Source organism: Manacus vitellinus, unplaced genomic scaffold (assembly GCF_001715985.3).
Source record: "Manacus vitellinus isolate BGI_N305 unplaced genomic scaffold, ASM171598v3 scaffold_25_pilon, whole genome shotgun sequence".
Classification (NCBI taxonomy): Eukaryota; Metazoa; Chordata; class Aves; order Passeriformes; family Pipridae; genus Manacus; species Manacus vitellinus.
Genome location: NW_021939882.1, coordinates 6,389,633 through 6,402,163, shown reverse-complemented (window position 1 = coordinate 6,402,163; position 12,531 = coordinate 6,389,633). Strand labels below are relative to the sequence as shown.

Sequence of the window (12,531 nt, the reverse complement as noted above, 5' to 3'; positions counted from 1 at the left end):
TACAAAGAGATGACAACATTCAATTTATTTGGGTTGTTGCATGATGCTGCTTGCAAAATTCTGAATGGTTCTCATTCTCAGTTTTAACTCATGAGAAAGCTTTTCTCAACTTTTCAATCCTGGTTAGGGCTGCCAGCACTTGTTCTAATAGCTCACATTACAGGATATGCAAAAATCCTCCTCGTACTGCTTTCCACAGAGATGAATCACAACTGTTTTTACCAATAGCTTTGACCCCCCCTTGTCTTTGTGTGGTTAAAGGTGCAGCAACATATTACAGAACCCTAAACATCTCCTGCCAGTATTAAAGGCAACACCATTTTTGAGCAGAAACCATCTTGTCTTTAACCTCAAAGCTAGATTAATTTTTAACAAGCTTAGGAAGAGAAGCAGCATGATTACTGGGTGGGTGACACATACTAAAAATTCATTTCATCCTTTATATGCTAGAAAGTCAACAAACATTTTTGGAAGAAGATGCACAGCACTTGCTAGAATAGGCAGTTAAGGAAGATGAAGAGAAGCACAACAGATCTGTAAGAACTGTAAGAGCACATACAGAGAGAACACAGATGCAGTGTTCTCCTAAAAATCCATACTGTACTCAACAGAACCTAGTCAAACATTAGCCCCAGGCTAGCAATGTTTACTTACCTATTAAGCAAATTAAAATTTTATCTTTGTTCTGAATGCCTTATGAAGGAGGGAGAGAACAGTTATTGTATACAAATTGCTACCTAGCAGTAAAATTCTACCCAATAAAGCAAATTCAATTTCCTGAGCTGGACCTTGAGACTCAGTCAGTATCATATAGCTTTGTCTTTGAACAGCAGCTCTTCCCACCCCATTGAGGGAATTCCAGTCAAGTGATGTAGAGAAATGCAAGACACTCAAAACCTTCATCATTGTACCCAAGCATATTAAATAAGTAAAACATAATTACTTTGTGCTTGGACATGGTCCAAGCTCTGCACACAGACTACACATGAAGGAAGGAAGAATTTGGGCACCTCCGGAAGTGGAAGAAGCGACAGGCCACAGTTGAGTCATCCTGCTCTTGCTCCTTAAATTTGCGGTACCGCTCCAGACGGCACTCCCGACACTTGTGCAGATGTGGAGCTACATTGATGCAAGAGCCATCCTGGAGAAAAGGCTCCCCTGACTGCTTCAGCTTCCTCACCTTACTCATATCTTTCAGCACAGACTGGCCAACTGGGTGAGGCAAAGTAAAAGTAAAAATCTATTAGTTAATTGCAACAGCAAAAGGACGCTGGCTCCAGTAATCATCTTTTCAGAGATCTGTATGTTCATACCCATGTAAAACCAGTAAGTCTGTTTAAATCTGCAGCACACCACACCTCTGTCCTGACAAATACATGCTTAAACATTTCTCAAAGTGAACATCTAATTCACATACAAGAAGCATTACGCTTTAGCCTTGCAAGCATCCCATGTGCTGCCTACTGAGCATAAACGAGGTTTACAACTGTGGTTAGTTCCCGGAGTTCACACAGGAGATAACCCAGTATCCCACCTCCTTGTGCTTCCAAGACATCACCTGCATTCAAGTCATCACCTTTTAGGGGAGCTGTGCGGGGCCGTCCCTTTGGGGATTGCTTCCCCTTTCCTTTACACAGCAGCAGTTCCGCATTGCGCTCCGCATTGGGGCCCAGCTTTGCCATCAAGTGGTCTGGGATACCCTTCATACAAGCTTTGACCTGCAACTGGTCTTCAGAGTCACTCAAATCTGACAGGTCGCTATTTGTACTGGAGTCAGAGTCCTGTTTGGATGTTAAGCTCCGCTCATCTAGCGAGAACCTTTTCACAGCTTCAAAAGGAGCTTTGTTCTCCTGTGGAAAGTCTGCCTGTGAAGAGAAAAAGCTAGATGGATGTCTGCCAAACACATTAGAAAAAGTTTTCAGAAGAGGATTGTCCTGCTGCCCAGGCCCAATGGCTGGTTTTTCTTCTGTTGGGCTGGAGGAAAGTGTGGGCATCTCGATAGGCTGTGTCAGGTTGCTGGTCGGTGAGCTGGAACGGCCGTTCCCTACAGTGGAAGGGCTCTGAACACCAGCAGCTACTGTTGAACCAGGAGCACTGGAGATCATCTTTGAGGAGTCAGTTGTTATAAACAAGCTTTTCTTCTTAGCTAAAGAGTCTGTAGAGGTGAGTGACTCCGGCCAGCCAGAAGTGGCCTTGTGACCCACAGGTGTGGAGGGAGTAGAAACCCCCGTCTGAGATGAAGATGCAAAGCCACTGAAAGGACTAAGTTCTGCTTTCTCAGCAAATGCCAGGAAAGGGTTTGAGGGTTCCTCTCGTGACAGCTTAGGGGGCTGTAAAAACAGGTTCTCATGACTATCTGGGGGACGAGTGTTCAACAGACTTCGTGAAAAGGCTGGAGTAAGGGTAGGCATGGATTCCACAGGCAGCTTCCGCTCCACAGAACCACCAGACTGGGCTCCTGGTTTACTGTCCACTGAGAGAATTTTACCTTTACAGATCCCAGAACCCACACTCTCTGTACACTGCTTGAATGAGTCCCGACTAGAGACATCTTCAGTCAAGCTCTCTGAAATGACCGTGAAATAGTTACTGGAAGGAAGATTTTGGGACATGCACTGAAAAAACAAGTTCTTGGATGGATCAGAATCTTTCTGAGCCTCTGGTCCAGTACTACAACCAAAAGGAAATCCAGAAGACTTGCTTTCTGGAGTCATCACTCCATTTGATTGGCTCCTTCCAGCCCCAAATACCAAGGACTGGGAAGCACTTGGGAGAGACACTCCAAATCCAGAAGAAGCCAAAAGTGAATTTCGGGAACTCTGAAACAAAATTAATAAGTATTAGCGTAGTAAAGGATTATTGTTAGATTCAAGAATACTTTGATTCATCTATTTGTACAATTAGCATTCTACTTATCTGGAATAGAAACTTCCAGCAGACTTATTTACAACGAAGAAACTAAATATTGAAACTAAATACACGGGGAGAAAACTAACACTTTATGTCTTATCACACTGAGACACAAGACAAGGGGAGTTAATTCACTGAAAAGCAAATTATTAAAGCTGCCACTCATTTAAATTCAAATAAACAACAGGGGAACCCTAACTGAAACTGCTTTTGAATAACCTCCCATCTTTCACCCTCCCCCAAGATCATCCTGATAAGCTTCTCCTACTCAAGTAGCACTCTTGAAATAAGTAACTAAGTTTGCAATTTAAACAAAGCAAGTCCTCTAGCAGTTAGAACAAACTATTCCTGGTCCCAGCAAGCCACATCTGCTGACAGGTATATAAAGGCCTTTGACATGGTGCCTTCAGAGGATTACTCAGCAAAGGTTGAGCACAAAGGGCTTTATTTTTGTGATCACTAAATACTGGAAAGTTTTCTGACTGGTAGATTTCTGCTAGAACCATAACTGTGATATGGAATATTCACTTCCTCTCTTCTCAACTGATACTTGTTCAGATTTTCCAATTCTGACAATCCTATTGTAACTGATTATATGCTGTGACTAACTCCTCATAGAATCATTTAGATCAGTTCTACTCCTTTTGAGTTTCCACTTAGGAACCTGCTCATGATTAATACACTTTTATTTCAAGGTCATGTTAAAATACAACAACAGACTCTATGCAACACATCCTACTGGTCAATGAACACCTACCATACTGCACACTCTGGTTTAGCTTGTTCCCCTTTACCAACCTCCAGCTGTAGCAACTTTAATAACATATTAACAGTTCTTCCAGGTATTAGAATTTCAGCTATTTCTTTTTAGAGACAAAAGTAATTTTAAAAAAAATGGAGTTCTAAGAGTTTTAAAAAGGGTATGAACGCAAACCAAGCTTGTTAAGTAATCTCAAGGACCAAATCACACTGATAAAGTGGACAGTCTGAAGCAGTAACACGTGAACTATCTACAACACTCTTGCTGGTTTATGTCACGTTCCCTCCTTCAAGGAAAATACAGTTTAAAATGGCCTAGTAGCCTGCCTGCAAACTCTGAAGCCAGGTTATTAATGTTTTAAAACAAGTGATTTGGGGTTGGAGAGAGGGAAAGAAGGAGAAGTGGTACCAAAACTTCTCAGTACAATTAAAGTTGTTCCTTAATACCACTGATGATAGAATGAATTTTTATCTTTTACCTACACAATGTGTAGTTGTTCCCAACACTAAATTTCTTTCTTTTTTTGGGGGGTGGGGAATAGAAGAGAGAGGAGGTTATGTTATATTATGCTCATTATGTTACACTCCTGTCTTCAACAATTCTGTTTCTCCTTTACACCTTACCATCTAGGAATCTTTACCCCAAGGTAAACATCTAACCTTTACACCCATTCCATTAGCTAATACAAAAGACAGGCATGGCAATAATCCATTTAACCTCCTGGCAATCACGTTAGACTCTTCAACGTCTCTCCCATTTTCTTCACTTTCTTTATACAGTAGACAGCAAGATTTCTAATTGTTGTACTTACTGAGTGGGGTTTTGGTTTGGTTTTGTTTTTATAAGCCCTCATTTGATTTCTTAAAAGGTCTTCTGTTTTGTTTCTAAGAGGGTTTTCCCTTCTATTTTTCCACTCTTTCCCTTGAAAACAAAGACATAACTAAAAGGTCTTCAAGCTCCTTCCAGACTGAGCTCTTTATTATAATTTATTCTAAAGGTACTCATCTCAAATATTCTAATTATTTGTTTGGTTTTAGTCCTAGATAGCATACAATGCAACTGGTTCATTTTTCTCCTATATAGGTAACACAGCTGTAACATACAAGCTGGGCATCTATAAAAGGTCATCTAAATGTGCCCTCATCATTTTGCTGGTTTTGAGGCTTTTTTTTTTTTTAAGTAACTTGAATGTTCAACTCAGTGCACATTCTCATGCAGATTTGTTAAGATAAAGGCAAGAGGTTTTAAGTAGGTTATCTTCCATATGACACAACAAAATTAAGTGCAGTGCTTAATGTGACTTCAAAACTGCATTTCCTGGATTAAGGTTGAATAAACACACACAAACACAGTTGTCTCTTACTACTCCTTCACCAAATATCTTAATTTTCTTTTGAGTCATTTCTTATATCAGATAACAGGTTTTCTTTGTGAGGAGAGGGACTAATCAGAGAAAAAGCAGTTTTCTCAATTCCGTGGCCACACGTCGTAACAGGAGTATGTTGCAGAACATCTGCTGCAAACACGTAAATCCTTCTTGGACGTGCTGGATCACGAGTTACTCACCTCTCCCTGGGCTTGAGATCGGACTGTTTTCAGTTTCTCCTGCCCAGTGACAGCTGGCAAACTGGTGTCAGAGATTCTCACCGTTGTCGGCGTCAAAGCCGTTGTAGTAACGGCGGCTGCAGAAGTCACTGCGCCTTGGCCAACCTGCTCCAGTGACTTTCCTGCCTCTTTACATCCAGATCCAACGAGCAACGTTTGTCCAGCCACAGAGGAAAATGGAGTGAAGGGCAATGGTGTGTCACCACCAACCGGCTCGTCCTGCACCACCAGTGTTCGGCCGTTCTCTTTGGTGTAAGTAGCAAAGCGAATATTGCGATTAATCTGAGGAATGAATGAAGGCAACTGCTTGGCCCTCGGATCCAGTCCTATTTCGCTGCTGGAGACTCCTTTCCAAGGACCTCTGCTTGCCTCACCTCCATCACTACCGTTGCTATCCACCTCACCCCTCTCCTTTAGCTTCTTTGTTGCAGGATCACATCCAGAATCTGAAGCATTTTTCCTCCTCCTTCCGTCCTTTCCCTCCAGGCTTTCTTTCTTCTTTTTCCCTTTAGATGATGATTTAGCTGATTTTAAGCCCCCTCCCTATAACAGACAAAACCACGCAATCACTAAACAGAACAATCAGGATATCCATTCAAAAGCCATTTTTCTGTTAGAAGAGAACACATTATACTGCTCTGAAGCTCAAGACAATTTTATCACAAATTGAGACATCTAAAGAGAGAAGCCATTTGAGCACAGAACACAAGCACGAGTGCAGTCTTGACTTTTTTGTACTAGAATAGGATCTGCACAAGAAAATTTTTAGCTGAGCTACCTTGATGTAGCATGTACTCCATCACTGTTCTTTGTAATGTATGAATACTATTTGCACACTCATTTTTGCTCCAAGTGTAATCCCCACAGTTCTTTTGCAGGGCACACTTTCTGTGCACTACACAAAGCCTACAATATTTAACTACAGGAGACAGCTTGCCCTTTTGCCTAGGGTAAAACTACAGGTTCAAATGTTATCATGGAATCTCTCAACTGAAGCAATGTAATGCTTACAAGGCATACAAGCCAGATGGCAACTCCTAGAAATGCCTAAAAAGGTCTGTGAAGCAGCACAGTGATCCTGTTAGAAAACGGCAGCAAGCACAGACAATCTTTATCAGAGTACTACACCTTAAAATGGAGCACAAACATCATGGTTACTGACCCCCTTCCAAGATCCACACTAAACTTAGTAAAACAGGCCTAACAAAAGGAGAAGATTGTTCAAAGAAAGCTATGACCATCCTCAAAGTAGCAAACAAAATTTTCCCGTTCCAACTTTTAAAAGGAAAATTATTAAAATTATCAAAGATCCACAGTGAACACTCCATCATTTTTCAGTTGTTCCCATGTTTTAGATGTTGCACATCTACATTTTTATGAAGTTTCACACTGTATATACAAGACCTGAACTGCTGGACTACCTCGCTTGGAGAAGTGTTGTCCATCACCACATGAATCAGTCGAGGATCCACCGACTTTATCTCACCACTCTAATTTTTTATGCAGATTGACAATGAGGAGGTAGGAGAAAGAAAAGAGGAGGTTAATTTTTAATTCAGAGTATAGAGTATAGACACCTAAACACAGAGTTACTGTGCAGCCCCTCTCCCATTTACCTTTTCTATCCCACTTTCTTAGGAATACTACTGCCTTCCAGTTTACCTTCTATCCTTCTGCTCCTCGATTTCAAAACCTTGCAGATTTGATTCCTATTGCTGTTACCCTGCATATTTGTTCTGTTGAGCATTTCTAGAGGCGTTCATTGCATTAAAGACAGCTCTTCTTAAATCTGATTTAGTATTGTTCTAGCCTTCTACACTTCACTCTGCTAGACGTAGAAAAGACAACCATAAGAGGCACATCAATTCATCCTAACTATCCTCAGCAGTGTCTCCCCAAAAGGAGCAATGAATACCCAGTCTCTAAATGTGCTTGGAGGTTACCATTTATTTCACAGTAAATACACAGAAAGTTGGGTGCTTCTGAGCATGTATCTGCTAAAAGCACAGGAGCAGGCCAGTGGTAAGACTGAACTACCTGTCAGATCACACAGAAGCATGTAATAAAAACCAGGTAACTCTAGCAGTGCACAGATCCTCTGTGCTGTTCACAGGTTTATGGACAGCAACAGGGCAAAAGCAAACAGCCTAAGCTAAAATACACAAATCAAATTTATTGAGGCTAAGATTTCATCTGCTATGCTGTACTTGTTTCAAACCACTTGTACAGTGTGTCAGATGGAAACCAAGAGAAGGCACAGAAAGACCACAACATAAGAGATCCAGAGGGCAGTTTTCTGTGCATCAGCACGCTCTCCCACCCAGAGAATCACTTCCAACATTTTTTCATACAGCACTCATTCCCAAAGAAATTCTTACAGCTTTTTTTTTTTTTCATAGAAATGGCCTGTGTAACATCATTTATTCTAGAATGTCATCATAACAGGAAAAAAATATTATAAAAATTCTATGAATCACAACATGAGTAATGACTCATCTTTTAAAACAAGTAACAAAGAACCAGAAGAACAACTTTTGGTGAAGCTGTCATTCTCCACATATAGATGTTGAGGAGTGGTATTTTAGGAACACCAAAAGTGCTTCATATTTTTACCTCAGTCACAGACACCTCCATAAGACGAGTTATTGGGTCTTGATGGCTCACAACACCAGAGAGCCAGCTATTTTCATCCTCTGGTTGGTAAACCTTAACTCTTTGGCCTTGGACACTGTAAGGACCTGGAAAAGAGGGACTCTGAGTATATTTTCCAGACAAGCTTTGTGTCATACTAGTTAAGTCATGCAATAAAATAGTTCTGGATGCTAATAATTCTGCTAATATCAGATTGTCAAAACCCACATGATCCAACAACCTGTATGTGATACACTCAGAATTAGGCAGAAGAAGGCTCTAAACTGGACAATTCTAAAGCTACTTGCTCATGTAAGAAGTCTTGTCCTCAGAAATTCTTATGAATACACCAAGAGGCACCAAATTCCTGTAAGGAGTTACATCTCTCTTCAAATGTAAAACAGGAGCCTATCTCTAGGGTGGCCCCTGGCACTACTCTGGATAGAACATTGTTTTAGCACTTGACCAAGACTACCCAGATCTACAACAAAAGTCACAATCAGTACAGGATCCAGATAACAGATAAGGTATTAACTCTATGCTGACCAGCTGTGTCCACATCACATTTTCAACTTAAACAATTCATGTATTAATCAGCAAAATGCCAAGATTTGAACTGACATTGCGAAGAGAGTTTCTGAGGATCAACAACAACTACAGAAAAACTTCAATTCCAAATTTCCAGAATTACAGATTAGAACTATAAAAAGGACCAAAACTTTAAAAATTCTAAATTAAAACTTAAAATAAGGGAAGTTGTAAATACATGGAAATCGTCCTACTTTAACTAGGGACCATTCCCAGTAGGTATTTCTGTTTGTATCTCAGCAACTGCTTACCTGTATCTGTGACAAAATAATGCTTTTTTTTTGTAAAGAAATTGCAAAATATAGAAAATTGACCTTCCAAATCAAACAGTAACAGATACTATTACTATCCTCCTTCACAAATCCCAGCATAGTCTAACTGTTCCACAACAAAGTAGCTCTGAGATAGAAAATACATTTCTCACCTCTACTAAAAATCTCCTGAAGCTTCTGGTCGCTGATCAGTGTATTGACAGATTCTCTTAGCAAAGGCTGTTCCTGCAGAATTTGATTTTGACTCTCTGTTCCCATCTGCCAACAACAAACAATTTTAACACAAAAGTATAGTCTTTTAAGGTAACAGAACCATTAGTTCTTAAGGGACAGCTCTTCTTGGACTGCTGTCAGAGACTGACAACCAAAAAAAATGTAAAATTAAGGACAACATTACTGAGCATGTCAGGAGGAATAAAAGCATTAGCTATGCAAATGCTGCTGCAAAACTTGCATTGCAATTATCAGCTACACAATGTTTGACAACTAGCTCTCCAAATGAACAATAGAGAGAGTAACTGGGACTTTTCAAATGCAAATGGAGGTAGTGTAAGAACTTGGAAATGCAGGGAAAGAAACACAAACTCATGACAGGACAGCAAAAGGAAAAAGACAATGATAAGTTGGTGGAACAGTAGGAAAAAAATAATGTGACAAGCATTGGACAAAGTTAAATTTACGTTTTAACTCGACACAGTTCAAATACCTGAAATAAACGTAATCCACTGGCATCCGACAGGAAACGTAAATGTCTGTCCAGAAGAAACTCCACTGGGACCACAGAGCCCAAGCCCAGCTTATCTACTAGAGGAGTGAAGGTCTGTGATGAACAACCAAAAAAAAAGGTTATTAAAATGACTGAGCACACTTACAGGCCAACAACAGTCGATTTCACATGCTAATAACATTCAAAAATAATAAAAAGCTTAATTTCTCAACTTGTACTGCCCAGTGCCTGAGTTTTAATGCAAAATATTAGTCCTTATGTCTAAGTTAATAATTCTTGCATATTACAAGCAGGAATTATAGAAAATTGCCTCCACTTCATTAGATCTTAAAGCAGAAATGAAAACATCTGTCCTGGTATTTAATTTTTCATAGGTAAGCACATTCTGATGCTCAAGTAAAAAAAAAAGCTTTGGTTAATAGTTCTAACTATCTTATATATTTCAGATATACCCTCTGGAAAGGAGTGTTTTTATTCCTGTACAGAAGTCAACTGTAAGTAATTTATAGGCTTATTTTTAAAGGGGAGTTTTTTTTGCTAGTGTTTTGTGCCAAATTGAAGTTCATAGTAAGTGTAGTATTGATGTTCAAGATGCAGAACAAATAAAAAAAAATACCTAGCAGAATTAGAATGACCTTATAACATAACTTGTTGATGGCAGAGGAATTTGCCAACCACTGGAGTCTCTACAAAGTGCTTTTAACACGATTTTAACACACAAGTATTCACGACATTTTTCCCTTAACAGCTCTCATCAAATTTCTTTACACTCCACCCTCCTGTACACAGCAGTATAAATATAAATTACTTTTTTCAGTTTGAGTAAAACTATTTCCCAGAAGTGAACAGAACTACAAGAAAGAGACAGTGAAGGATGAATACACATTCTTAAGGATGAATACACATTCTTAAGTGAGGTATCTAAAAAACAAACAAACAAAAGAAACCCCAAACAAAACAACACACTATCCCCTTTGTAATGCGAAGCAGTTGACTTCCCACTGCATCTGTGTACCCTGGTGCTTTGGTTAACTCCAGTCTGCATTCCCAGGCAGTTATCTGGGTCGGCCTCTGTGCTTAGGAATAGCTTCAGTGCCCTCCTGTTCAGAGCACAGAGGATGGAAACGCTTTTTTAACAAGCCTACAGATAAAGCTGGAGTTGTAGTGGAAGTGCTCTGGGATCATCACACAGTGTGCAGAATGTGGTAACACCCCCAAATCACTCAGACTGTGACAGACTTGGGAATCATCTGAAAGAAACTGATCCTGCAGAAAAACAAGTTTCCCAGATGAACTGGAGTCCACTTGGAGGCAAGTTGGAAATACACTGAAAGGAAAACTTTGCCTGTGGAAAAAGCACTATCTACAGAATCTCTATTGTAAAGGCCTGGTTTTCTTTTGCCTTAAGCCAAATGCAATAAAGAAATTCTCAGAGAAAGATGCAGTACTGAACTTGCTGCTTTGAGCCCAAGTGTCCATTTAAAACACTGAATTCAAATTCTATCAAGGCACAAGATCCTTGACTGGAAAAAACATTTCAACATACCCACGCACAAAATGTATTAAAAAGCAGAGAGTAGGATTCCAAGCAGTTCAAGGACTGCGAGAGGAGAAAAGAAACAAAACGAGGGCCAACAAATAAAAGTTAAACAGCGTGAAAATGAAGGATTCTCACATATTTTGGTCAAATACTCACCAGTGCAGGCCACTGTGCCAGCGAGACTCGAGTCCCCTGAAGCATAACTGGGTCATTTCGAGGTGCCCAAACCAATGATCCTTCCAGCAGCAACACTATAACTTCTTCAGCATGGACTTTCACCCAGGCGTGTTGGTTCCAGTTACAGCCATCGAATTCCACAAAGATCTGATTAAAAAAAAAATTTAGAAGGCATTTCATCTCTTTTCAGACACTGAATAGAAAATAATATTCCTACAATCCCTGTGGAAAAGGAGACAGCAGCTTTAGTCAGAAAAATCGGGATAAGTGTTGTAATGTTAACACTGAGAACACCACATCTACAGAGCTATCAAATGTTACAAAAGAAAAGGGAATCAAATTCATAGCAATGAAACATTATTTATCCTGGCTCCAAACACTGCATTTTCCCATACAAAATTAAAGATGTGAAAACTGTTCATCCCAAAATACAGCTGATGACCCAATGGAAGCCTCTCTCACAGTAGGATTTTTTAGAGAATTTCTACGCTCTTACTTGGCACTTCAAACAGCCATTCAATCAGCATGGTTAACTGACATTCACAGAATTAAACACTTCAGCCTGGAACATTTGTGTTTATGGAATCCACTCTACATCACATTTTTGTGTTGTCTTGTACATTATTAAACTCCCTGAACAAACGCAAATATTTTGGATGGCATGAGATTGCCCAGAATTAACCAATCGCTAGATTTTTCATTACCTTATTTACAAGTGTAACAACACAAACCACGCTACACACGCTACAATTCTAAATCCTTACTCTATCACCTTCTTTTTTCCTGTCATAAAGGACAAATGTTAAAGCCATATGAAATTACATGAAAAGAATGCTAAAAACACAGGCTACAAATCCCATTCCATGTGCTAACAACTGGAGCTATTAAATATTAAAACACAGTTGTATTCCAATCTTTCATCTCCAGAACTTACATACTCTCCAAATACAATCAAATATGTCGGATGGACAGCAAGACATTCCTAATCAGATAAGAAACACATTAAGCTGGACAGTCAAAACAGTTTTGTAATCATCACAAGACCACTGAGGGGTAACAGGGCACTAACCAGAGACAGCTCTCTGCTTTACCAATAAACCTTATTAAAAGAAGTATTACACTTACACACTCCTCCCCCCAAACCCAAAAGCTCAAACTCCAAAGGGAGTGGGAGAGAATATGAAACAAGCCTCCTGATGAATTCTTGAACTCCATTACTGTTAAAGCTGCCCTGCAGAGAAACAGTACTGGACCTTTCAAGACACCCTTCCTACAATTCAACAAATTTCAGCAATATAGTGGAAACAGGACTGAACATCTT

At 39.8% G+C, this 12,531-nt stretch overlaps 1 protein-coding gene across 1 annotated transcript in view; it reads right to left on the bottom strand.

Moving 5' to 3' along the window:
- Window positions 1-11,737, bottom strand: part of KDM3B (lysine demethylase 3B) — a 34,535-nt gene extending 22,798 nt beyond the window's left edge. Inside the window, exons 1-9 of the mRNA XM_018073462.2 lie at window positions 11,699-11,737; window positions 11,190-11,357; window positions 9,473-9,586; window positions 8,919-9,024; window positions 7,889-8,013; window positions 6,697-6,765; window positions 5,237-5,818; window positions 1,577-2,819; window positions 1,011-1,212 (exon numbers count right to left, since the gene is read on the bottom strand). Of these exons, the coding sequence (XP_017928951.2) occupies window positions 1,011-1,212; window positions 1,577-2,819; window positions 5,237-5,818; window positions 6,697-6,765; window positions 7,889-8,013; window positions 8,919-9,024; window positions 9,473-9,586; window positions 11,190-11,357; window positions 11,699-11,737 (2,648 nt within the window). The remainder of the gene's footprint in view (window positions 1-1,010; window positions 1,213-1,576; window positions 2,820-5,236; window positions 5,819-6,696; window positions 6,766-7,888; window positions 8,014-8,918; window positions 9,025-9,472; window positions 9,587-11,189; window positions 11,358-11,698) is intronic.
- Between the last annotated feature and the right edge of the window lie 794 nt (window positions 11,738-12,531).